Here is a 27711-nt window from a genome sequence, read left to right on the forward strand (position 1 = left end):
ATCTAGCTCCTCACTGGCATCCTTGTGTATGTCTGTTCAATTTTAGTAGTTTTGCTCTTTCTGCCAGCGAGTTTCCTGGTTGTGATGCTGCAAGTTGCAGTGCGACATCTCCACACTGGGAAGGGGAGCAAGACCACCTACTTCATTTCATAAGTACCACCAAAAGCCATCAGAGGGTAATGGGTTTTAGGGATTACTGACAGAGACCAGACAGGGATGTGACCTACAGGTGAAGGATCCATATCTTGCAACTAATCCCAGCATTACCTACCATCCCCTTTCTCCTCAGAAATGGATTTCTTTAATCTTCTGTAGCAGACAGCAAGATACTTCCTTAAATTGTCCCCTGGGAAAATGTTGTTTCCTGATGCATAGGGGAGTTGAATATTTAGTATTATATTGCACAGTAAAAAATAGCTCTCTTCTCATTAAAATACTAATCAGATTACATCCTGTTTCCAAAGGCCTATAAAGATTCATTTTATGCCACATAAGTAAACTGAAATTTTGATTCCAATTTTTGTTGTTCTTTTACAGTTTTGTGATGGGCCTTCACAGCAGTGAGAATAATAAATGTGCACTTTCTCTCAACGTTGTAATCTCAGTGATTCCACTGGTGCCTTAGATTGGTGTAATGGCAATAAGAATCAGGCTCTTGATTCCTTCAAATGCATACCTTATTTAATCACTTTAAAAAAATTAATCATTTAATTAAAAATAAAAAATTAATACTTTTATTTAACAAGAGACATCATTGTGATTTACACATGCAGCTTCCATTGAAGTTCATAGGAATTTACACAAGCCTTTCCAAATTTGGTCCAATTTTTCCTTTTGTATTCTATTAAAGTTAAAATAAAAGAAAACCACAGACACATCCTATATCTTGCAAATTCGTAACTCTGGATCTCTCATATTTGTACTGTACCTGCACAGGGTAATAGTTATGATAGGTTGGTATTTTTATCAATCTGTTTTGTTCTTCCTTAATCAGCCTACACAGCCTCAGGCACATCCCAAGCCAATCGATATGTGGGACTAAGCCCAAGAGACCCATCCTTCCTACACCAGCAACAGGTGGGCAAGTTTCACATAGGTGTAATGATATAGAGAAGATTTTGCGATATTACCTTCCTACGTGTTGCCACTGTTATCTTGGATTAGACTGGGATCCTAAGGGTTTCAGTATTTGTCATCTGAAAATGAAGTTTATTCAAAACAAAACTGAACCTTTTAAGGAACATCAATTTAGCATATGCTTTATTTCTTAGATTTGTACCATCTTAAGGAACTTCTAGTCTTATTTCTTTCAGTTGTTTTATTTGTGAAGAGCTCATACATGTAATCTTTATAGGACCTTAGGAAAGAGAACGAGGTGTACAAGGAACAGATACTTATTTCAAAATCAGTTTAAAAACTAAGCAAAATGTCCAAAGCGAAAAGTCCAACATATTACTTTCAAGCTATTTTGTTTTTTCCCCAGATGTTTAAGCTTACATTTATTTTAGTTCTAGAAGATGAGTTATAAAACCAAATTCTCAATGCAACACATCATCATTTCTAGTTTAATAGGTTTAAATTGGTCTGCTGATTTTAAACGTGATAAAACCACAGTTTTGTTCTAGTTTCTTACATCATTTATGTTTCAAGTAGCATTTTAAATTTCACATCTCATTAATGCTCTAAATTTAATGCAAATGAAGTGTTTACCCAAACTGTGAAAATATACAGCCGAGATTAATGATGGCTTACAAACAAATTAGCTGCAGTCAGTAGCAAGGCCATGCATATACAGAAATGCTACATTGCTAGTAACAGGAATAAATTCAGACCCTTTAGAACTTTAACATATTTTATGATGTGTGTTTGTGTTGCTCCTAGATCTTAACAGTAGAGGACTTTGAAATTAACAGCATGTAAAATGTTACAAGGAAAAAACCTGAATGTGACAGTACAAAAAGGGCTGTTAAATAGTCCTTGGTATTTATTGTAGTGTATTTTCTTCTCAGGCTTTGGTTCCTGTCAACAGTTGGTACACGTGCCTGTTTCATTTTTCAGTAAAACCTACCTGTTCTGTGTTTGCTGAGATATAGCTGAAGTATGCTTCATCTGGAGCTCTCTATCCCTACCCACTCCCAGGGCAAGGTGGCAGTATGTCCGTTTTAAAGGTCACCACATACAGAGTTCAGAGAAAATCATAAAGATGATCATTTATTCAAGACAGTTGATGCTTTGCCAACTTTTTTTTTTTTTTTTTTTTGTAACCAGTGAGGCCTAACTGGAAACATCTGTACACTTTTATGAAAATAGCAAATGACAATTAGTGGTTTTGCCAACCATTCATTTTTCAGTAAATTTTCTGGTGTATTGCTTTCTTTTTAACCTCTCAAAGATTGTTGTGTCATAAAATGTGTTTTAATTACTATAACATGGTTCTTTTAAAAAGATACGGCATATATTTATTGTATTTTAAAACACACACAACGTCTCTCTTCTTTTCATGTGAAGTTTTACGTAGTATCCTTTGAAAAGTCTCTGACATCCATTTAGTTTGAGGATGTCCAATAATTTTTTTTTTCATTACATGTTTTTAGACACAATTTTTTCTGCAAATTTGCTACTGCTTAAGCCCACTCCGCCTTCTTCCAAGTTCATTGAAAGAGTTACAAACTTCTTGTCACGTGTTAGAACATAGTGGCAGCACACTTAATTTTTTCTTGGCTGAGTTTATGACATGTAAATCATATATTGCTTATTTCCTGCATCTTCTGTATATTTTTGGCTTTGTGTAGATGGAAATAAATTTGGAGATTTCATCAGTGTCATAGGAACATAAAAGTGAGGGGGATCTCAGGGTCATCACAGCCTTTGGTGTTTACATGCACTGTCTTATACTCCCTTTCATGGTAAAACATGTGGCCAGATGGCTTAGGGGGAAGAGGAAAATAAATTAGTTCTCACATACACTTCATAAACAGAAAAATTCTTCAGTGCCACTGGGTGAAACCAACGTTCTCCTTTCTAAAGTATATTGCTTCATAGTCTCGTTATGTTAATCCAAGAGCATCAATCGGTGACCAGTGAGCCATATAGTAAGTTTAAAAATTGTGTAATGATTTCATCTTTTATGTGAATTCTCCATTCTTTTCTAACTTATGCAATGAATATATGTGTATGCTTGCCTGAGTGTGTTTGGTGGGGGGGTGTGTATGTGGATGCTTACACATATAAATATGTACAAAATTAGGGAATAGTATGTACTGCTGAAACCATTTTAAAGAACAGAATACTTGAACAACAAAGCTTTTTCATATGGATAAATACAAGTATTTAAATGGGTGTATATAAGTTTCTAATGAATTAGTTACCTTCACTCACTTAAATCCTAAAGGCAACTCTGAGATGACAGTGCCATATATGTTTATTACCCAGAAAGTGAGGTAGAGCACCGAGATTGTCTAAACAACTTTAATAGAGCAAAGGTTATCCTTTGGTAAGGCAGAAACGAGATTGATTTACTATGTCCTTTCATTACTTTACAACAGTTTAAAAGAGACCACTCTTCTTGTGGCAGATTTTAAATGCATTTGGTTTAAAGCAGCCTATGATGAATGAAAAGAAAAATCAAGGGGTACATGAAATAAAGGCAATCAATCATTTTGTATTAGTGGAGAGAAATTCTAAATTAGAAAGCCAATGGTTTTAGTTCCAGAGAGGTCTTTTAAACATTCACCATACCCTGTAATGCACATTGACCCCTCAAGAATAAATATTGTCACCGGTACATTTTTTACTTCATTGGAGGAGTCTTTATGAAGATTTATTCTCTCTGGTTATGAGAAATATTGGCATGTACTGTTGAGTACTTTTTGTTGTTGTTAAAAAGAACCATTATGTAGCTTGTTTAGATTACAGTAACCACAATAAATTTGAAAGTTACACTTGTATTTTGCAATGTGCACTTACATGGGATCTTTTGACAAAGCGATAGCTTGCTGGAGATTCCAGTAAACACTTTATAGCACAACCTACCTGGAATACTCACATTTAGATGGGAAGCGCTGAATACAACTTTGAAAGACAGTGCATAATAGCACCAATGGGAGCAGTTTGTTTACTTTTACTGATCTGGATACTGTGAAAAATATGCTGTTATGTGCATTTCTTTGCATGCTTCGTTGATAGTTAGGAAGACACACTTCTAATGAGGAACTATAACTATGCAGTCCACTTTCAGCTGCAATTGCTGGTGGGTTTTCCTGTTACCTGTCTTGAAATGCTAAGTATTTCTATACTGTGACATGAACAGTTACAAAACATATCTCATGCTTCAGTGACATCTAGAGAGTCACATGTATCTTATAATTTTGTTGTAAAAAAGTCATGTCAGCCCCCCCAACTGTCTATTACAAATTGTTAATGACCACTTGGTTTGCTTTTCTTGATTCAGCATCAGCTTCTGAGAGTTGTTAAGTATTGATAATGTAACTGCAGGGAGGGCACCATAGGAAGAGACAAGGGAAGTGATAAGAGCTAGTACCCGAGTGAGAGAGTTTTTCTTAATTTTACTATTGGTGGTTGGTGGTATTATTTTACGCAGTCAAACCTATTACTTGGTGCTCATCATCTGTGCTGAGAAACACCTTAAATGAATTGTGCATAAAAGAAAGGTTGGATAATCTTTAAAATTATGTGGGAGCACCTTTTTTCCCCCTTCTTTCTGTGATTTGTGTCTACTGAAGATTCGAAGTTTCTAAGCCTCGACTAGAGGAAAAAGCAACGAATTGAGGAAACTCAGTCAAATTCGATCTTCTACAAGTGGACACAGTCCCTTGCCAGATTCTAGTTGTGTGTCCATTCTTTTGACAAAATAATTTTAATGGAGAGATTATTAGTTCAGTATTAAAGTCTTAATGATCGGAATTCTCATAGTTATGGGATGGCATTTCTGTAGTCTCCTTGCATTACTGTTCTCAACTTCATGAATTTATTACGTTCTTGAAATGATAGACACTTAGAGACAGGTTGATGTTGTTTCTGGCTATAAGGCTAGAACATTGCCAGAAATACTAATCATGCCCTTTACCTGTGTAAACAATATAAAAATATAGGTGGATGGGTGGATGGATGGATAGACAGACATTTGTATTTACTGCAGATACAGATCAATGGTTTCACAAATAGTAAGACATATGTTGGAGTGAATGAAATAGCTGACAGATTTTCTTGGCCATTTATTTAATTTTAATGTGCCTTGGAGCCATGTATGGGTGATTCTGGTTTTGATTAAAAAATATAAATAAATGGGATGGCTACTGGGGTCTGTGAAGACAATGACCTTTAGAACTTTCCTGTCTGTTTCAGTAAACTGTGCTAACTAATGCTGGCCCAGTTACTGAGGAACTAGTGAACTCTTCCAGTCTTTGCCCTGATTAATTCAATGGCATGGTTTTCACTAGAGCTTGGACTTTCCAGGTTTGGCATGTGGCAGACATATTTTTCACACAGCTTTGACATTTATGAGTGAGACATTCGCCATGTACGTAGTAATAAGAAACACTTCAGGTCTCTAAAATACAAAATCAGAAAATTGTAGCTAGCTTTTTATTTCCTACACACCAGACTGCCCTGCCTCTTCAGTAGGAAGTTGTTCTAACCAGATGCATCCTTTAGTTCCTGAATCACACAGTTCAAAATGGAGTTGGCTTAATTCTATTCATCATGGAAGTTGTAAACTTAAATGTCCACTGAACGTGGAGTATCTGTTTGCAAAATGTTTTGGGTGGATGTTGCTTTTGCTTTCAGCAGAAGGCTGAAAGAAGAACACAAGTGGACTCCTAAACAGAACTTCTCAGTAAAGCCAGGAAACAGGTTATCAACACTTAGGCTGTTCTTATTGTGTCCCTTATCATAATTGACAGTTTGACGTAAAACTGGGTCACATGACCACCAGGGAGGTATGTAAATGGATAAGAGGTCACCTTTCACATATGCTTGCTGGAAAGGAAACACATTTAAAGGAAGTTTCAGTCAAAACAATGACAATATGCAAATGTTAAGTTTTATGGACTGTTCTCAACTAACAGAAGCTATCACACAGTCTCCTATTACACTTTCCAAAATACACATCTACTTTCACTAGCAATCGCAGAAGCTTGAAATGCTCTTTAAATAGGAGAATACAAAACCTGCTTAAATATTAACTCGTAAAAATTATTCAGACTATGATAAAAGATTGAGCTCTTGATGATGGGTTTTTAATGTATGTAGGATTTGTATGCTTAAAACTCTGCTGGATGGTTGTCATTGGAAGGTGCCCAGTCTAATCTGAAAAGGCAGCTATAGTGAAATCTAGCTCTTGGGCAGAACTTCAGATCAGTGTGTCTCGCAGCACTGGGAAGTGCAAACCAAAATCACTTTCCTGGATTTTATGGAGGGCAGAGGAGGAGCAGGGAGGTGGATGACTTTCAGGCAGCTGGAGGAGTTAGGAGAAGCACCCAGCCTACTGCTCTGCTTCTCCCTGGGCCTGTGGCCCCTTCCTGTGATGCAGCTGAGGCAGGTGAGGGAGTTGCACTGCCTCCCTGGAGAAACACTTACAGTGGGCTTTGTTCTTCATGAGCGTAGCAGTGAGGATGTTTCGCAGGGACGAGAGACTGCTGCAGCTCCACGTGTCAGGAAATGGCTGGGCTGCCTGTGAGGTTTCCCCATCTGCTGCAAGGCTGGGCATCCTTTCCCCATGTTCTTTCTGTGGGTGGTTAGGTGAGAGATAAATAAAAAAATCATTGATAATGTTTTATGGATGGAAGATGTTATTGAAGTGGGGTTCACGTGTCTTGCCTTGCTGAAAACGACAAAGCCACGGGACTGAAGAGCAGGCCTGTCCAGCAGGCTTCTAGGAAAGACCTTTCGCCATGTCACATGCCAAATCAGGTCATTTATTTTGCATTCGTAGCATATTTTTGAGAAAGTTAGCGGTGTTTTTCAGCATTTATTAAATGTCTCATGAGGACTATTTCTTAAGTCGCTCAACTGAGGAATTTAAGTTTTCTCGACTAGCCTTCAAGAAGTTTCCTGCCTCTCCCTTTGACATGTCCTGCAGAGAAACTCTTTGAGGTAGCTTACGGTGGGTGGGAGTGAGTGTGCCTTCTCCTCTCCAGCTAACACTGTGGCATGATTTTAGAGGTCACTTAAAGTTACTCTGAGGACTGTAACTAGCCAGAAAGGTTTCAGCATGACACCAGACAACATATAGCACTCAAAACACTGAACTAAAAGTGCCCTACATCCTTCCAAAGCTTGGTATTCAAGTCAGGTCTGTGGCCCCCAGGCTTTCCCTGCTGGGCTGTCTGGATATCCTCCAAGGGCAGTGTTCCCGCTGGTGCTGTGAACAGACATCTTCTTCCATTAAATGGAGCCGGGGCTTGTAGAGCTCTTTTAAACTTCTCTAGTCTTTTTACTCAGAAAGGACTCAGTGGACATGAGGGATGCAGATGCAGACTTTGACAGTGATATTTCTACATACTTTCGAAAGTGTATTTCTAAATCTTAGACATCCTGATCTCTAAGCAGGAGTGATTTGGGAGAGGATATTTTATGTGAGGGAGGAAAAAAAACATTTTCCTGCCAGGTTGGTTTTTAAAGAGAACATGGCAGCTTGGTGAGCCTGCTCAGGAGTGTGGAGAAGTAGTTTTTAACACTGGGAAGGTGGTTTTCAGCACAGCTGAGGCAGTCCTGTGTTCATCACAGAACCCATTGTCATACAGACCTGCAGTTCTTCAAGGTGCTGTCAGTACCACAAGTATGGCACTGCTGGTGCAGTGAATAGCACTGCAGTTTACACTAATTATAAGTCTGGTGTAGCATGAATCTTCATGTACATATGCGTGTATGTGTCTACAACACATATATAAAATCCACATGTTCTATTATTACCGCTACAATGTTTAGACATATATGTATTGAGGTATGTATGACTGTATATAGTATGAAGTATGTCATTACCAACATTTATGAAATAGGTTTGAAAAGCTCTTTTTGGAGCTTTCTTTATGATAAATTTAACACATTAACTATATATGTGGAAAGTTTTCATACAGATTGTGGGAAGAATATAATGATTTAGTGCAGAAGCTGATTTACTAAAATGTAACGTATCAATCCCTTAGTGTTTTCCCCAAATGGCAAATGCAATCAGGTTCTATAGCAAGCTAAGTGCTTGCCAGATTTTTGACCTAAACCTAGGTGCATAAAATCATTTTGGTAATATTAAGTTTGTGATTTTAGTATTTTTTTATGGTTCTAATCAGCCAAAGGGCTTTTATTCGTAGATTTTATATTTTGTGAAAGAAGAAAAGAAGGGGGGTATAACCTTTCAGTCTTTTGTTTCAGCTGAGTTTCAGGAAGTGAGTTTTTATAGCTGAGTTATAAAGCTTTAAAATATGCATCTATAATGAAGATGACATTCTTAAGGATTATAGCAGAAGTACATCTACTGTACATTAAGTAACTGAGCTGACATATTTTACTGTCTTCAATATTAAAATCAGTTTTACAATACTGTTTTGTATAGTGACTAAACCAAATATTTACTTACCCCTTTCTTTAAACATATTTAATGTATTATTCACAGTTACCTCTAGCAAACTTTTTGACTGCATGTTTCCTTTTCTGGTTAATTTCATGTGGTTTAGTCATGCTTTTAATGGCCTTTAGAAGGTCCCTTGGAGTTCTTTAGATAACAAACAAGAAACAATCCCTATGAAAACATCAGAGACTAACATTTCCATTTCTCAGACCTTAACAGCAGGAAGCTTATGAGTCTAACAGCCAGACAGGGTCAGGTTTGTAATATTGTCTTGTCCTCAGCATTTGTATTTTTCAGGAAAAGACTGCAATTAATTGTGCTCCTGTGAAAATAGTTTATTGTAGTTTGTTTGCTGTAGCCTGTGCTATCTGAAGACTGTGAATACGGATAGAGAAAACTAAAATGCATTGAGTGCAATTAAACTCAGCAACATTATCTTCAATTCAGAGTGCCGTATCATATATGACGGTACAGCAGTTTATATACAGCATTACTATACAGAAGTTAAAATGCATGTTTTCTTTGCAAGCCAGATAAGTTCACTTTCTTAAACATAAAAATAAGCAGTATATCTTTTCAATAAATCTGCTAACACTGTAGGGCAGCTGTTAAATAAACAGAGCTATAGAGAGTTGCTTGAACAACCCGTGAAGGCAGAACTGGTGATTTGAGGATCTGGGAAGAATTTGTTTCAGCTAACCTTTAGTACATTCCTCATTATATTAAAATGAAATAAAGTATTTTAAATGCTATTATTCTAAGTCTAAAGCAAGATTAGATTATTTTATCACCTCTTGCTAAGTAATACCGTTGTCAGTAACACTAGATTAATAAACTTCAATTACAAAACACCTTTACCCTTCTTAAATAGCAAGATAAGGACATACAGTTTGTTTAATTTGGGCGAATTTTCTATAAATTGCATGTCTTCTGTGTTTCACGAAATGCATGCTACAAGATATCGATTATACTTGACCTTTACTTAATACACATTATATAGAACATTGCTTAGAGAAAACAGCATTTTTATTTACTTTCTTAAAGTATCTCGCTATTGAATATTAACATTTCCTTTTATTCCAGCTAAGTTTGTAATCTAATAATGGCTAATTGTTATGTGCTAAACGCCAGCTACTCTTTTATGCTTTATTAATAGAGGAGTGTATTAAAGTAGCATTATCTTAAACAAATCTATAGGCATTTATTTCTCAGAATAAGTTATTTTTCTTTGTTTGTTTGTTTGTTTTATTTTTTAAAGTTACTTCTTGGGAAAGTAAGGCTTTTGCCATGTACAGTACTAGTTTGCATGTATTCATTTAAATACTAAAATCTGTAGTACTGCTCGATCCATATCTGACTGCTAGGTTTCAATTGACAGCTGAGAATTTGTGACTGGACCATGAATCAAAACGGCAGGCATTTATACCCCAGTGCCAGTGAGGATACATTGGGAATTACTTGGCAAAGGTAACATTTTAATTATTTCCACCCCTACACCACCTCTAAAAAAGTTGCATTGAGCTACAGTATCTGTTTTAGCGGGCCTTCAGCGAAATATGTGACAGCATTTGATCAAAACACGCATGTAACGTTTCTCCAATACACGGTCAGGTTATCTTTAGTGTAAGCTGAATTTAGAAACTACCTTAAATAAGCACCAGGAATGATAATGCTGTGCTGTCAAATGCAAAGGGTTTGTAAATTTAAGGGAATACTGATCTTAGGCTTTAAAAATGTTGTTTGCAGAATTAGAGGTCATATTTTGGGGGGCTTAGTGGTTAGCACAAATAAAATGGTGCTGTTAGAAGTATAGATGAGTATAATAATAAATGTCTGAGGTGGTGGTGGTTTTGGACAATGAATAATCATATTATTTATAGAGACTTTTCTGACTAATTGGCTGGTACAGATTTAGGTCACTAACATGTACATGAAGGTAAGATATAAACCATCTTATTTCTCCACTGAATAACAGACCAATTAGAAATGATTTACACAAAAGAGAGTTTCTTTTTGTATGGAAAAAGCAAACACAATAAAACCCATTAACCTTTGGTACGTTAATAAATTACTCATTATTATCTTTTACATCTCTTGATATATAATTAATTATGGTAACAGTAGAGGTGTGTGCGTCTAAATAGGTGTGTAAACAAATCAGCATAATTGTGATTATGCAGTTTTTAAACTCTTTCATGTGCGGTATTATCTGCAGCCCTCGACATGTAATGGGGGTTGTATATGTAAAACCAGTGGGTTGGGAGCCTGTGAGATGAAGTATTAGCTGCTCACTCTCTAAATAATTTTAAATACTTCTTGGACATTTGTGTGCACATGAAAGTACATATTTCTGAATAGTTTGTGTGAGCGTGAATGTGAGTGTGTATATGTATTATTTACAAATTGCCTTTTGATGCACTGTATTGGACTATGGATTGCTAGGTTTGAGGTTTCTGTCAGCTTCAGAGGGTAATTATGGAATTTGAAAATTGGTGCTGTTTACATATCTGAAGTTTAAATGCCTTAAGTATTTTTGCTTTACTTTTCCTTTCTGCAGTTTTTCTGAAATAATATTTATAATCTGGAAGAATTGTGGTGGAAAAGCAAGGTGTCATTTCTTCCCTTATAGATGAAATGGCACAATGGAAAATTAGCTAATGGATTCACCTCATCTCCTCAAGGGCTGTGATTCACATTATAAATCCCAATCATGCAGTAATTGCCACAGTTTTCAATGTACTGCCAAGAGTGAATCCAAATTGAGCTGGTATGGCACAGGGGGGGTGACTTATTCTCCCACTACAAAGGGTCTTGCTTTTTCACGGCATTGACAGGAGTTAGGAAATTATATCACAACTGCCTGTCAAGGAATATCCTTGAATTATTTTAATCAGTCATCACTCGAGCTCCCTTCAAAGCAATGCCAGTTTATACTGGCTGAAGCACTGTCCCAGTGTTTGCTGAATTCTGTTTTTCAGTACCCATCACACAAGACCCTTGGGCATAAATTATGAAAAGAAAGGAAAAGGGGGGAAGAAGATTTCTGGGCGATGACAAGGAGACTTTGGTGATGAATACACTCACGCTTCGTGATCCACTCACCTTTACAGACAAAACTGCTTTGCAGGCTGCTCCCGGAGTGCTGCCTGCCACTTTGACCCTACCAACATAAAAAAGTGCCGCCGGATGAGCTTGGGCACAAATTCTGCCATGGGCATCTCTTCACAGGATTAGGCTATGCTTACTTGGCCGTGACCTTACAGCAGCCTTTGAGGACAAAGAAACAAACTGTTAGTTTTCCCTAAGTAGATGGCTTTTAGGATTTGGGCTCTGGAATACAACATCCTTCAATTCTCATGTAGGTGAGCATCTAAGAAGAGAGGAAGAGGAGCCTGCTCATTAGCCTGCACAGACTAATGAGCAGGAACCCCTTCTAACACTAAAACTAATACTAAAAAAAAGAACGTATTGCAAAAGGAATTGTTGCTCATTGGCAAAGAAATATATTCTAGTCCAGACAGTTAAAGTTTCCCCCACAAAGTGGTTTGAAGAATGTTTGATTGGGTGATTTCCTCAAATCTGCACTGCTCATTTTGATGGTACTCAATCTGACCTTTTACAGCAGGCTTTTGTGGTTATTTTAAGTATACTGACCTCAAGAAGGTAAAAAAGTTGTCAGTGCCTCAATGTTAGCTGTCCTCTCTCTACGGAAGTCAGGTATCAGAGGTGGCCAAGATGAAAGCTTTGTCATGCAGCATTGTTGGTGAACTACACCTCGGAAACTTGCGGAGAGTGAATGATGATAAAACCCCTGTTGTTTCTGTGTTCTTTGACTTACTAGTAGCTGCTTGTCATACCTGATACCAGATATGATGCGTAGATTTCAAAGTACAATACACAGATTTCAATATGCTTTCTGGGTTTTTCTTTCTGTATAAAGTTATGTATCTGTTGCCACGTAAAGTCCCAGGTGTAAGAGAGTGGTAGTCGATATGCAAAAGACTGAACTTTGCAAAATAAAGAGAATATGAATAATATAAGACAAAAAACCCACAACCAAACCCCCCAAAATTTAAGTCATTGATGCACCATCTTCTTCAAAACCAGAAAACTTGCAATGAACAACGATAATAAAAAACTACATTAGTACTTTGCTTGGCTGAATTAAACATCCTAGTATCTTTAAAGGAAATACTTATATAAACAACATCCTGTGAGCTTTCTAAAAAAATGGGAAAAACCCACAGTTATTTGGTAAGGTATTTGGAAGTAGTAATTTTTATTTTGCTCCTGATGCCCTAACCATCTAAAAGTATTTTTTGTTGTTGCTTACTTACAGCATTTATAGTAAATATTTTATTGTGTCTGCTGAACTTTGAACAACATTTAAGCACATCAATAGAATTAAGATCTTGAGTACTTTTAAGATCATTTTGGTCATTTTTTTTGCTGTACATATGAAGAAGATACTCAGAAGCCATTAAAAAACCACACCCTTCTTTTTTCATAACCATAGTTATAATAACCACTGTGATAATAACTGTTTTCCTACAGACAGAAGGTAAGGGGAAGCTGTGAAAATCTGTAAGGCTCAATTAGGAAAAAACAGTCTCAGTCGCTATGTGAGAGCAAGAGCATATGCAACAAGTAAACTTAAGACATGAGTGAGAGTGAGAAAAAGTGTGTGCATGTGTTTAAGTCTGATAACATGAGCTTGATCCTGAATCTCAGCCACTCATTACGCCATTGATATTAATTCCAGTGGGACAACTCATAAAAGCTGGCATGATGGGTCTTTTTTAGAGCATGCTGAATATCTGCAAACCTTTCACAGACTGTAAGTGAGTTTTCATTGCCAAAGTGTACATTTTGACTCAGCTATTGCCAAACGTATTTTTATTCCCAACTATTGTTATTTATACTATTTTTTTTTTTTTTTTTTTAACAATCTTTCTGTGTTAGTTTTATGGGTTAACTGTTACTTTAACATTACATTTACACTACCCAGGCAAATGCACTAGGTTAGCATTTCCTGCTTTGGGTCTGTTATCTTGACACATAAGCACAGTACAACAGCTGGTTTGTTCCTGGAGATGCTGAGGGGAGCTCTGTTCTCAGAGTGCTGAATTTCCTTCTCAGCTCTAGCTGTCGGGGTGTTCAGCTTTCCAAGCATTACTTTCCCCACCAGCACCACTCCGGGTTTATGATGATAGTGCTGATAAGGCAAGGAAATGGTATAACCTCTGATTTGGGAAAGAAATAGGAGGGGAATTGAGAACGAGTGCAGATTGCTTTAGTTGCGTGGTACCTTGTGTGCATTTGGTATCGAGAAGACTCATAGCTAAAGTAACACAGTCAGCAGCGTTGCTGTGGCAAGCACATTTTGGCAGACAGAGACACCTGTTAGAGCAATGGTTCATACCCTCTGCCCCCTCCCCTCTCCCCTCCCCTCTCCCCTTGGGATATGTTTTGGAATAGAAGTATCAATTCATTACAATTTAAGATCAAAAATGCTGAAGTATCCTTATTGTAGAAGTATTCATAGAAAGAAAACCTAATGATTTCTGGTCTTTATCAATTTAAATTGCTGCCTCTAATAGTTTTGCCCAACTCTGTAATGCAGAAAGATGTGCAGAACATTATGTTTCCTCTCCATCTAGGCAAACATCTTCAGAACACTTCCTAAGAAATTAATTGTATTCAAGCCAGACTTGCATGCTGCCATCCCACAGGAAATGGGTCAGCAATCCATTAAGATGCCATTAGATAATCTAATTTGGAACTTAATCTCTAAATTAACCATGCTCCATACTTGAAGCATACTTGAGAGAAAGAAAAAAAGTTTATGTTTGAATCGATAGGGGAGCCGAAGCGTGAAGAAGGCTGTTTGTTTTTTCTGTAGCTGTGGTCACGTCTCAAGCTGTCTGGTAACCAGGAGAAACCAGACATGATGTAATTCCAGATTGAACTTGAACTTCAGGGACTTAGAATGGGGGAACAATGGACCATAGGAATCAATAATGTCCATTTTCCACATGATTATGTTTGGAGCTTTAAGTTAACCTTTATGGGAGAAGCAGCAAGATCTGCAGTGTGACCAAAATGAATGAGATGATCCAGAAGCAAGATGTTAAAGTAAAGAAAACAACTTCAGTAATATTTTCTGAGCAGCTCTGCAGATTCCAGCAGGATTAGAAAAGTTCCCGCTCTGCAGTGAATTGGTTGCCTGCTCTGAGCACTCTTTGTTCACTTAGGTAGGACAAACTTAATCTTATGTTTCCTGTCAGATGATTTTTGGCAGAACTGCTAGGGAAGGAGGAGCATATTATAGAGAATTCCCAAGTGTAAACTGTATCTTTAACCCTTTGGTTACTCCAGTTTTCTACTTCTTGATCGTCTTACTTCCAATTGTTTCTTTTGAAGCAGTAAAACTACAGTGTCGGTTTAATTTCTTTCTTTTATTTTTTGTGGTGAAGTTAGGATTATCTGCATTATTATTTAGTCACGCTAATTTGATAAATAAACTTTTAGTCATATTTTTGAAAAGTGCAAAGGTAAAAAATCTAAGAGATTAAAAATGGAAAAGGTAATATTTGGGGAAAAAAAGCAGGGTAGATGTGGAAGGTGGGGAGTCAGTTTTTCATAGGTGACCCAGTGGTCTCTGGCAAACCAAACCCACGTTCTCCGTGGTTTGGCTCTATGGGAGGCAGCCCTCCACTTGGTCACAGCCGCCTCTGCACACGTGCAGGCTCGCAAACCTCCTTTAGCCCTGTCCCTGCGCCAAACGCTCATGCGTGCTTGGCCCCGAGCACAGCTTGGACATGCACGATTTCTCTGCGCCCTTCCTCTGCTGTGGATTTTCTTTGCTTAGCAATGGGCTCTGTGGCCTCTTCCTGATCTTTCCTTACCTTTTTTTGTTAGATTGTCACAAAAAAACGGATCTGGAGGGACTAGAATGTGTATCCTTGCAGCAGAATTCCCTTTTCCCTCCTCTGGGCATAAATCAGTCGGTCTTTACCTCCTCCATCTGCTAGATGGGTGGTACGTGCCCGCTAAACTATAAAAGTCGTCCTAAATTAAGCTGAGATATACTTAATGTATCTCTTGAAATAAATGCTCACCTTGGAGGTGAAATTTGGCAGCTGTTTAACTACTGATACTAGCTTAGAATGGTAACAGAAGTACCACAATAAGTAGATGCCAGAGGGGTGGTTATTCTTTTGGAAGAAATGCACATGTGGGAATTTAGCCAGGGCACTGAGGTTAGCACCGTTGCGCTTCCAAAGTTCATATGATCTTAACAGTATGAAACGGTATAGTTCCCTGTACTTGTGTGGGCGAGCACTTGCTTAGCACAGAGATAGAAGAACCATGCTTTGTGACTTGCTAGTGCCACTTCTCGTGGCACCAAAGGTGTTTCTACCTTTTCTGTCCAAAGACTGACCTGGCATGATCTGATCTACCTTGTCTTAGCTAGTGTGTTCGTGCACAGGGTAGTAAAGCTGCAGGAAGGAAGTACTGGTTTAGGTGAGCTTTCCGAATGGTGAAATACTCTTACAGACTTCTGAAGCTGTGATAGAAAGAAGGCAGTAACTAGTGGAAAATAAGAACCTTAAAATCCTTCAGGTTTACTCAAGTCTGATTGGTTTTATTTTATATTGCATTTAGTTAATTCTTTAACATTATTATACTTTTCATGTTATTATAAACTCCACAGCAGACTGTATATACATATAATGTTAGTCCTGCCTGTGGTCCATTCCAGTAATGTTTTAATCAGAGGTTCTTGAAACAGCAATTATTATCTTTAAGAGGAAATCATGGCAGAAATCTTGATTGAATTAACATGTGAAAACCGTAATGGAAACTGTAATGGAGAATGTTAACCCTGTAGGATGCTTGCAGAATTTTCCTTTGTTACTTTATTACATTTGAACAGATAAATACGTTATACTTGCTGTGGGTAGAGAGGGAGCTGGTGACTGTATAACACACCTGATGATAGTCTAGTTATGGTGAGAAAAAACTGTTTCTGGTAGTGAAAGTATGCAGAGGTATAGTGCTTCAGGAAGGTGGTCCTGCAAACCATGCTCTCTCTCACAAAGGCTACTAGTCTGAATCTCACAGCAATATCTGATGGTGCTGCTCACATAGTTGTCTTCGAAACTTAGGCTAGAGCAGGTTTTTTGAGGTCTCACTTCATATTCCAAGGGACAGGCATTTATATGTCAGCACAGGGCTCATGGATTTCCTCAGGAGCAGTGACCTGTAGAGCGGGGTAGACCTGCTTTATTCTGCTGATACGTAAAAAGCTTTTTTATCTGAAGGAGAAGCTGCATGGGCAGAGAGACATCTCATAAACTTCTGCAAGGACAGCCAGCTTGCCTGCGTCCTGGGCAAGGTAAAGAGTTTTGGCTTCACCCGTGTTGAGGCACTTAGAGAACAGAGACAGAACATCGCCTCTGCTTTTGTGAAACCGAGGGCTGGAAGTTTACTGGGGACTTATGCAAACTGCTGGATAACGTGGTGTAGGGAAAGGTGTTTCCCCCTTTCCTGCTGCCGCCACCTGTCTGGGCCCCCAGGCAGAGTTTGCTTTGCAGTCAGCAGTAACTGGCGCTTCTGCTGGGGCACCCTGGGGAGAAACCGTAGATGGTTTCCATTGGCAGAAGGTAAACTCTGTGGTGCTCGCAGAGGTCCCTTCAGAGCAGATTTGAGAAAGCTGACAGGGGGCCTGGCTCTTCTGGGCTGTCACTGACTTGGCTGCACGCAGGAGCTGCAAAACAGGGTGCGGCTCATACGGTAGTTGGAAGTTCAGTTAAATTTACCATAAATGTAAGGGGATATGTGGGAATGTTGGAGAGACAGCCATACATATGGAGGTCAGCAGAGCACGAGTTATTTTTGTGGTTCTTCTTTGTATCGTAGCTGTTCTGAGAGCTTTGTGCTGTGATAAGCGTGTGCTGTTCACCTCAGTAACTTTCATTCAGGTGTCCTCTTTTGTTTGCAGTGGAATCAGGACTGGGGTGGCCTGAGGTAGAGTTACATGAAACTGCAGTATGATAAGGTTAATTTCTAAAACACAACCGGAGCTCGTCAAAGCCTTGAAGATCATGGCTTAGGAGGTGCTAGCGAACAGAGGGGATGTCCTGTCCCTCCCGGCTGCCCGTGGGGCCGGCCACTGCCCGGTGGGTGCATGCAGATCCGGGACTTCAGCCTGCCTTCAGCAACATTAGATCCGTGGCTTTTCCGGCCTTCCCAGGCAGACGGCCCGTAGCTGTCCTGGCCCCACGGGTGCTCCGTTGCCTGCACCGCCATCTCTGGCAGGCAGCAGGAGGCTCTGTGCCAGCGGCGCGAGAGGCTTCCCAAACTCCTGTGGGATCTACACAGCGTTAACGTGGGAGATTTATTACTCCCTGAGGATTCATGAGCAGCGTCGACCAACTTGTTGCAATCCGCATTTTTGTCATGGTCGTAATATAGGGTGGGAGGCTTGAAAGGTTTAAATAAACACCTATATTGAATTTGTAGGTCATACAGCAACAACAGTCCTATTAGTCGCTTGCTACGACTTATTTTTATTGAGCACTTTCCAGAAAATCAAGATCTCTGTCTCCTCTATGAAGTAGTAGATAAGAAAGCTGCTACAAATAGTAATTTGTTCTTTATCAGCACTGACTGCTTTCCTTCACCCGCCATAGTCATTAGAAGGTTGTCAACTTCAAAACAACAAAAAAAGTCACATATATATGTATCCAAACACTGAAGGGCACTGTAAATCTTAAAGATAACCTGGAAGCTGTGTATTTAGCCTTTGCAACAGAAATTGTTTAAATACCATGTTGACCTCGCACAAAATTTACATTCTTTTAGTTAGTGTTCTATTTTGTTTGAAGTTGCTAAACACTGTAAATCCCATGTAACAACACAGCAAAGAACTATGCACTGTACACCATATATTCAGACAGATCCTGAGCAAACAAATATGCTTAGGTTTTTTATTTTTATTTTTTATTATTAGTTCCTATTTTTACAAATCCCTATGCTTGGAAATGATTTGCATTCTGTCTGTTATTTCAGAATTTACTTCTTAACATGACTGAAATCCAAAGAGGAAGGAACAAAAAATGCTTTTTAAAACAAATTGTGAAGGAAGATGAAGAATAATTTGAAACAATTAAGCCTCTTAAATGAGTTTCTGGTATCGAATTTTTTTTTTTTTGAAACATAATCTTTTCATCAGATCATATTGGACAAATCTTTAATGCATAACTGAATTTAAGTCTTGGTGAATATTTCAATATTTGCAGAGTAAATATGATTTTTGAATTTCAAAACAGAATTTCCAACAACAGAATTTGTTTTATTTGTAATAGTCAATAGAATAAAAAAAAAAGAAAAATGCTTAATTAAACATATTGTCTGATCTTAGATTTTGAAAATATGGCAGTAGAATATAGTCCGTCTCCCTTCAGAATTTGACCGTCATTGAGACAAGCAGGTCAGCAATTTTTTCCACTTTTTTGGTGTGTAAAACAGAGCACCTGAAATTAATTGTTAGGAATCAAAATAGTAAATTAACAGGTTTAGAGATGTAAAGAGTATCAAACAGGAGTAAATGACAGAAGCTGTTTGTATTATTTTTAATATAAAAGACCTGAGGAACACATCCCATGGATTTCACAACATAAGCTGATCTTTTTCTTTAATGTTCATACAGCAGCAGCTGAAAGGATCACGTAAATCTGCCAAGTGAAATGTGGTTATTTCGTACACATTTAAAATAGATAAAAAGGATCCATTTTCCTCTTTACACCCGATGCTGCAGAAGTGCACCTGCTCATCCAGGCAGAGAGCACTGTGGAGGGGTGACCAAAGAAAGAGAAGGAAGAAAACTTCCAGCATCTGTCCTCCGCAAAACATAGATATGTCAGAAGTTTCAGCCTTCAGATGTGTTATGGTGAAGCTTATCAGTCTAATGCCAACGCGTATTCCCGAGTAAGCTGCTGCGTTTGTGGAAAACACGCAGAGGAAAACTCGGTATAATGAAACACAAAGGAAGCGTGTGTTTGCATGCTGTGTGTCCAGTCCTGGTGTTAGTTGTTTGGCAATGATTGCTGACATAATGATGCATTTTTTTTTTTTTTTCAGAATAAATTTGATGAGACTTTCTCTAAAGTCCATTATTTCTGGGTTGCCAGAAACATATCTAAGGAAAAGGCTGCTCAGGGTCTGCTCCGGGTACTGAATAGAGGCAGACGAGGTCTTTCTTTGAGTATCCGTCTTGCAAATACTGTTGAGTACACGGTACCTACTACCAGTTGGTGCCTGGTAAACGTGTTATCCAGTGTGTTATCCAGTGTTCCTTGGGCATTGATGCCTTTTGGGAAAAAACTGTAAAGAAAGGGGTTTTTTTGAGTATTAAAGGTCCTATGTTCTCATGGACCCACACACCTCAGAGGCATATCTTGGGGCTGAGAGAAGATAAACAGCCGGGTTGTAAGAGGGTGGGAAATCGCACAGGAATCTTAACCACTGTACCTTTATATTATGTTCTTGAGAAAAGCAAACCTGCATACTGTAGTGTATTTCAGTAGCTCTTGATAACATCCACGGTGCCCTATAGTGTCACTTGTATGGTTTATTTGTGTCTGCTCTGTATATTTGCGTCTGAAAATCTGGGGGGCTTTAATAAACAAACAAGCCACTTAGTTGCAAGTAGTATTATTGCTGTCTTACATTGAGATCAATGCAAATATTTTTCTTTCAAATAAGTCATAGTTTCACAAGGAAAACTGTGAAGTAGAATCTTGAGTAATATTCACAAATTTGGTTTCTTATTTTATCTTAAGTAGTGATATTAGTAACGAATATTGGCTTAACCCTGATTCAAATTAATTGTGTTCTTATTTTTGCATTATGTTTAATTTATGTTTTGTTTTTTTCTCTCTCTTTCTCTCTCCTTATTTCTTTCCCCTTTTGAACAGTCCTGGTACCTGGGCTAGCTTGGTTCCTTTTCAAGTATCAAATCGGACACCGATCCTGCCGACAAATGTCCCAAATTATGGTTTGAACATAATTGGAGAGCCTTTCCTTCAAGCAGAAACAAGCAACTGAGGGACAAAATTAAAAAAAAAAATTAAAGCAAAATTAAAAAAGAAAAAAAAGAAAGGAAGACAGGACGGGAAAAGAAACTGAAGAAAGAAGAAAAAAATAGACCAGCAATTGCAGCTCTTACAATCACTAATTCCCTTATGGTTGAAACTGAAATGACATACAAAGGGTCGATGATATTTCACTGATGGGTAGAATGCAGCCCCTGCTAAGTAGCCTTTGTTATATGAAGTCCGCTGGGAAATAGATGTTCTGTCTCTGACAATATATTTTAACTGACTTTCTAGATGCCTTAATATTTGCATGATAAGCTAGTTTTATTGGTTTAGTATTCTTGTTGTTTACGCATGGGATCACTATTCCTGGTTATCTCACAAAACAAAGGCTAAGCAGCAGCAACAGAGCTGCAGGAGGACAAGGGCCGTGAGCCAGACATTTTCTCAACACTCTGATTTCTAAATGTTTTAAAAATAAGCTCTGTAGCCTTTAGTTATCAGTATGGATTTATTAAACTTTGACCCTTAATTCAGCCTTTTCTAGTGTGTTATGCAGTTTGAAGTTTTCAATCAGTATGAACACACAGGCTCTATGGAAGAAATGCCTCTACGTAGGTAAAAGTGTTATCTTCTCGTGCAACAGTAAAAAAGAAAAGGAAAAAAGTGGACGTTTTCCCCACTAAAGAAACACTTACAGAGGCAAGTGCAATTTAAAAAATCGTATCTAAGGGGTCATCACTATAAGTCCTTCAGCCCTTGGACTCTAAATTGAGGGGATTAAAAATAGAAATAAAAATTACTTTGAACAAACTTCTTTTTCCCCTCAGTTTTTGAGGGCATTAAAAGGCATTAATTCAAGACAAATCATGTCCTTGAGAAAAAGAAATCAATGGAAACACAGCACTTATGTTGGTTTAGCTGCTGCCTCCACAGAGGGGTAGAATTTATTTATTTAAAGTTACTGGTTGCATCAAGAACCCATAGGGTTTACATGTTTCTGTAAAATCTGCATCATAGAGACAAAGAGATAGGCAAATCCATGTCACAAGGGCAAAGCTTACCGTTTACAAACTGGTAATACCAGGATGGGGATATGTTATATTTAAATAATGCACTCTTAATGTAAGTCTAATTACAGGGTGCTGAAAACTTGCATGGTGCTTTCAGAAGTTAGCCTTGTTCAACCATTTTCACATACTGACAGAAATATAATGTGCATGGGCAGACATTTTGCCTCTATGTCTCTTTAAAAAAATAGTTAAAATACTCTTTCCAGTAATCCTAATTTGCACGAAGATATAATGTCCACATTACGTGCCTTGCCTTGAAATCTAAAAAACGGAAAAAAAGAAAAAAAGAAAAAAACCACAAAAAAATTGACATCACTACACTTGTTTTGCTGCATTTATTATCATTTTAAATCTTTACCATTTTTATGACAAAATATTTTGTACTCCAGATGGGAAAAAAGTGTGACATCATGGATTTTTTAGACAGTTATACCTTTATCTCACATTTATAAAGCATATCATGGCTGTGTATAGTTGCCGCTTAAAAATTGTAATCGACCAGCAATATTTTCAGTATTTTGGTGTTTTTTCTATTAACCTTTCATGTTTTTCATCTTCCAATTAATATTGGGGGGAGGGGATACAAATTTATACGAATTATGCAATACCAAGTTTTGCCTATGTAGGTAGTGCTTTTAGCTGTATTGGTTATTATAGGTAAGTACACAGATTTAAAAGAAAAAAAAAAGAATAATGTATGCTTTTTTTGTTTGTTTTAATTGACCAAAGTGGGTACTGCTATTTTTGCAGTGTGATGAGGTCCTTTTCTGTACTGAGAGGTGGACAGGGGATTTTTTTTTATACATACATATATATATATTCTGGGGTGGGTGGGGAGGATTTTTAACACTTTACAGTGTAGCTGTGAAGCAGTGCACCCTTAGCCAGGCAAGGGCTGCAAAGCGACTGTTCTGCCTACTGTGACAAACTTTCAAATCGGTTCCCTCTTTTTAACTTCCCACCTGGGGTGCAAGCTGAAATCATTTCTGGATTTAAAAAATAAATAATGAATTCTGTTGGAGGCAGACTTGACTTGAGGAAATTGTTTTAGTTTAAGGGTTTTTTTTTTCTTGAGAAAGAGAAAGAGAGAGAGAGAGACAGACAGACAGACAAAGAGAGAAAGAGGCCAAGACCCACAGCGAGATGAAGCCTTTTCCATTCTGGCAAAGATACTGCATCCTAAAATGTTCATGTTACAAATGGTTTTAGCTCAGAATGACAAAGACACTTGCTTTATCTAGGAAGTGCATGTACAGGGCAAAAATCTTTGCTGGCCTAATTCCACTAACTCCAATTGACTCTGGAGTTGCTCCTACAGAGAATTTGCCTCCCCTAGTCTGCTTGACTGCTAAATATTCCTTATTCCCTATTTTTTTTTCCTATGGCAAAACATTCTTTATTTCCCCCCCCCCCCCCCCCCAAGGTTTGTTAACTCACAGCATCTGAATTACAATTTTCAGCCTGCTCAGGCTGTGTCAGAGGTTTACAGTGTCTTCTCGTACAGCAGGTCAGATGGAGAGCTCTGGGCTGTAGCAAGGAAGGAATTTCTTAATGCATGGAATTAGACTATGATGTAAATAAAAGTGTACTTCCAGTAAAATCATATTTTGCAGATCAGTAGTGGGCCTGTTGCTGGAGGCCTCTTACGCACCAGGGTTCTTTGTGATGAATGACTCAACACAGGGTGAATTTTTCTTAAAAACACGTGCTTTTATTAGGGTGCAAGCAAAGGCGAGTATAGACTTGTGGATCTGGGATACCCTGGTTGCAAAACTCATCCCTTTGCAGTTTTCTCTGCATCTTGGAGGTTTTCCTACCGTGGAGCAGTCCCGGAGGTGCAGCTCCAGCAACAGACACTCCACTGAGTGCGGGGCAGTGGCACGCCGAAGTCAGTCTCTTGTGGCTCTGGCCAGCGTTAGCGGAAGCTAATGAGCTGTGGTGTTGGCACATCCCCGTGTCTCCTCCTCTCGCAGGAGATATGTGCGTAGGCAGGGCCTGAATGGCTACAGAGACAGGAGCTGTAGAAAAGCAAATCCCTGGGATTTATCTATAGCTAAACTGAAAAAAAAAAAGAAAGCCCCACATAAAAAGATGAGATGCCAAAAGAAAATGAAAATCAACTTTATGTTGCTCTTTTTCTCATCCTCTTGGTAAGTGAATCAGCTCACTAAGCACGTGGCTATTGAAATTACCGCAATGTACTGGACCCACCCAGAGAACACCTCAGGCTCTGGACTGGTAAAACAAAGTATGTATTTTCCTTTCCACATGCCTCTGATACTGAGCAGTTTGGGAGCAGAGTGATGTGCTGGTGGTCTGTCCTTGCTTAGTGCCGTTAGTAAGGTGTCCCTCTTAGGCTTTTGTAGCACACCAGGATGACACTGAAACAAGTTCAGGCTTCAAAGTACAATAGTCAAAATGATTACTGCCCGTGTAGGAAGATGGGTGCCATTAACAGAGCTCTTTTGTTATCTCTGACCTCCTGTATGAAAAAAGCAGAGCTTACAGATGCAATATTTCAAAAAGCAAACTCCTTCCTTCAATGTGAATGAGTTGGCCTGTTAAGCAACTGTGGGTTTTTTCCAGCTGCCTCTCTGATAGAAAAGCCTATTTGGAAGAAAATGAACTTTTCATTTATTGTAGGTTTGGTTTTGGGTTGTTTGTTTGTTGCTTTTTTTTTTTTTATTTTATTTTTTTATTTTTATTTTTAAGCTCAGCAGTCAAAAGATTCAGATAAAATTGAGAACTCAAATCCAGTCTCTGGCCTCCTCCTTCACCAGGAAGTGTATTCTGACTAAATCGAGCCACCCCGTTCTATGTGCACTGTTCTGCCTTTATTAAGTTGCTTTGCAGCCCTGGCCTCATGGCTGTGCCACTGAAGTGTGTTTCCCCTGGAGTGACATGAACGTTTGAGGCTTGACTAAGGAAAAAAAAAAAGGCAGTGAAGGAGACTGTACATAAAGACATGGCAAAAATATTAATTATAGCAATATAGTTGTGGGGTGATGTTCAGGTGGGCAGCTCCATTGAAAATATGTGAATGAATCTGTGAAGCTGCAAGTAGCGAGAAGAAAGGAGGATCTTTTGAATGAACCGCCTACCTTGTAGACAGTAATTTGTACACTGTATAGTTTTGTTAAGATTTTTTTTTTTTTTAATTAAAATACCCTTGTTTGTAAAGCTAACTTTTTAACAATTACAATGGAAATGCATGTCATTTCCATTTTTAAAGTAAACAAGAATATTCCTTGTTTGGAAACTGGACTTGGGTTAAAACTCTCCAGTTTCTTAATTTATGTATTAAAAAATCTGTCCATGTTAGGAGTTATTTCGCAGATTCCTGTGCTTGAAAAGCATAGGTCACTAATCCTTTAAAAATGTAAATGGAGAAAAGTTATATTTTATGAAGGTTATTTTGTTGTATTTAGTATTGGAAAAGTTGGTTTTCAGAGCATTTCAAAATGTTGGAAGCACCACTGTCTTTTTATTAGTATATATGGCCTTTAGCAAAAGTTTTTGTGATTGTTACATGATGGTATTTAAGATTAGGTTCACAGAGCAATTCAGGATAGGCAGAGAACTAAAACAGTACTTATGTCTCACATAGCTGTGTCCTCAGGGAGCAGAATTTTGGATTTGCAACTTGTAGCTTCATAAGGACTTAATGAAAGAGATTGCACAAGGACACACTCAGCTGTGACACCGGAGTGTGTTCTGTACCTAAATCTAAATTATATTTACTGTGTGAGATTATGAAGGCTGCAGAAAGTTATCCCATATTCAGTGTACAGTATTCACTTTTAATGAAACAACTCTCTAATGTTGCTGGCAGTAAGGCCCCAAGCATGACATCCAATATAGTTTACATGATCCTGTCAAGGTCTTTTGTTAACATTAACCAGCTGCATGCTCCTGGACTTTTTTATCGGGTTTCTATAGAAAACTTTTTCTAAAAAAAAAAAGAGAGAGTAAAATCATACGCAGGCTAATCAAGCTAAACAAGAAAAGCTCAAAGTTGAATGTTCTACTCCATGCTGAAGGAGCTGAAAACTGCCTCCTTCTTATTTGCACTTTCTGCTATTTCCCCAGTTTTTTCTAATTCCTCAAAATTGTGTGGGTGTGGTGGAGCACTGCAGTTGGAGGATAACACGGACCACTGATTTTGCCCTTTAACCCTGCACAATGACCTTTGCATCAGCCAAACTTATTGCCATGACAACTCTTTGTACTGTTTCCATGCCACAGCTCTGTTGGTCACATTGTTAATAGTAAAGGGGACAAGTTGGAGACGGTCAATTTTTACATTTTTTGTTGCAATTTTTTCTTCAATGGTTGTAAGTAGTTGTGTTTTGTTTTGGTTTTGTTTTTTTTTTTTTATGATAAAAGGGTTCACTAGTTATTACTCTTTAGAAATATCTGTGTCTTGCAATTCAAATGTATGTTGAATTTGTGAAAAGGGCTTCAGTGCCACTAGCATCATAATACCCTAGAATAAGCCTTTGATACCTTTATTGCATGATACGGTAACAGTAAAACAAAAGGTGGCCTAAATAAACAGAGAGCAGTGTGAGCTAGTGACACTAAAGCCAGTCTTTGTATTACTGTATTTTTGACAGAATGGTTTTGAAAACTGTGCTACAGGGACTGATGTGGCAAATGTATCTCTATATGCAGAAGGAAGTTTTTTAAGAAGTATGGCTTATTATGCATTCTTCATTGAGGGCATTGAAGTTGCATGGACTGATAAAAGTTGATGCAAAATGAGAAAGAAACAAAAACCAGCAAAATGTTTACCAAAAAACTCAAACAAATGAGCAGTGCCTGTTCAATTTCACAGTCTCTGTTGAGTTCAGTTGTAAATATGTTTCAGATAACATTTTCTTCAAAAAAAAAAAAAGAAAAAATATCTACAACATTGTAGAATGTGAGGGGTTCCTCAATCCCAGGCATAGGCTTCTCAAGAGCTGCATTAGATTATGTCTTCATCAAGCTGTTAATTTGTGCTTATATCATATAGAACTTTTAGTAAGCTGGGAAGAGGCACCCCATCTCAATGATATTTCTCTGAGAACAACTTTTGTAGGGCTGTGTGTTTCTTTAGATACATTTAGTACAACTGTAGGTGACAAGTAGTCAGTTATTGCTTGCTAGCTACACACCAGGGTTGATCCATTTTAAAACTTTTGGCATTTTTCCCCATACTGTAGGCCATAAATCCTGAAGGTTACATTTTAATTAAAAAGGAGGTGCGTGCACAGTCTTTGTGTAATGAACCTTCACTAGTAGGATGCATTACAGTACAGCTACTTAATTTTGGAATTAGGGCCCTCTGGCATCAGACCTGTTTTAAGCCTGAGTGTTAACAAAGGTTTTTATTGTGCCTGGTTGGAGGATAATAATGTTCTTTTTGGTACTTTTTTTTTAGGTTACAAATGAACTCAACTGCCACAAGTTTTAAACTGGTGTAAATCAAGCTTGACTTAATGTGATTGTTACTGTTATATCCAGCCTATACTGCTAGCAGCTGCTCATACTGCAGTCAATTACTGGAAGCGGATATATTTCCTATGCAAAAACTGTTTAAACAATAAAAATGAGCTATGCTACAGACCCTGGTCTTTTGTTTGTTTGTTTGTTTGTTTGTTTGTTTGTTTGTTTGTTTTTTAACTATCTCTAAGAGTAATAGTTAGTAACATCTTAGAAACGAACCTTAAACCTTATACCCTGATAGCACTGCAGAACTTACAGGGTTCTGTGTATACTTAGTTTGGATTTAACACATTTGTTTGCATACATTTTGGCTTAGTGGTTACACTGAAAAAGAAGAACAGAAACAAAAGGAGATATAATCCAATAATTAGCTAGATTTAAAAGTTTATATTTACTTTTCATCATCATGTTTTACCAGCCCTCGTAATTATACAGGTGACCTGAACTGCTTCTCCCGTGA

The 27711-nt window shown here is 38.0% G+C and overlaps 1 protein-coding gene across 5 annotated transcripts in view; it reads left to right on the forward strand.

Annotated features, from left to right (window-relative positions):
* NFIB (nuclear factor I B) overlaps positions 1-27376 on the forward strand; it is a 182094-nt gene extending 154718 nt beyond the window's left edge. For 2 of the 5 annotated variants that reach the window (XM_082497097.1, XM_082497098.1), the window contains exons 10-12: positions 995-1077; positions 9963-10051; positions 20569-27376. In XM_082497097.1, coding sequence (XP_082353223.1) covers positions 995-1077; positions 9963-10051; positions 20569-20698 — 302 coding nt within the window. In that variant the 3' untranslated portion in view covers positions 20699-27376. The remainder of the gene's footprint in view (positions 1-994; positions 1078-9962; positions 10052-20568) is intronic. The other 3 variants (XM_082497099.1, XM_082497100.1, XM_082497101.1) reach the window with 2 other exon arrangements.
* Positions 27377-27711: the final 335 nt, after the last annotated feature.

This window comes from Vanellus vanellus (assembly GCF_965231255.1).
Source record: "Vanellus vanellus genome assembly, chromosome: Z".
Lineage (NCBI taxonomy): Eukaryota > Metazoa > Chordata > Aves > Charadriiformes > Charadriidae > Vanellus > Vanellus vanellus.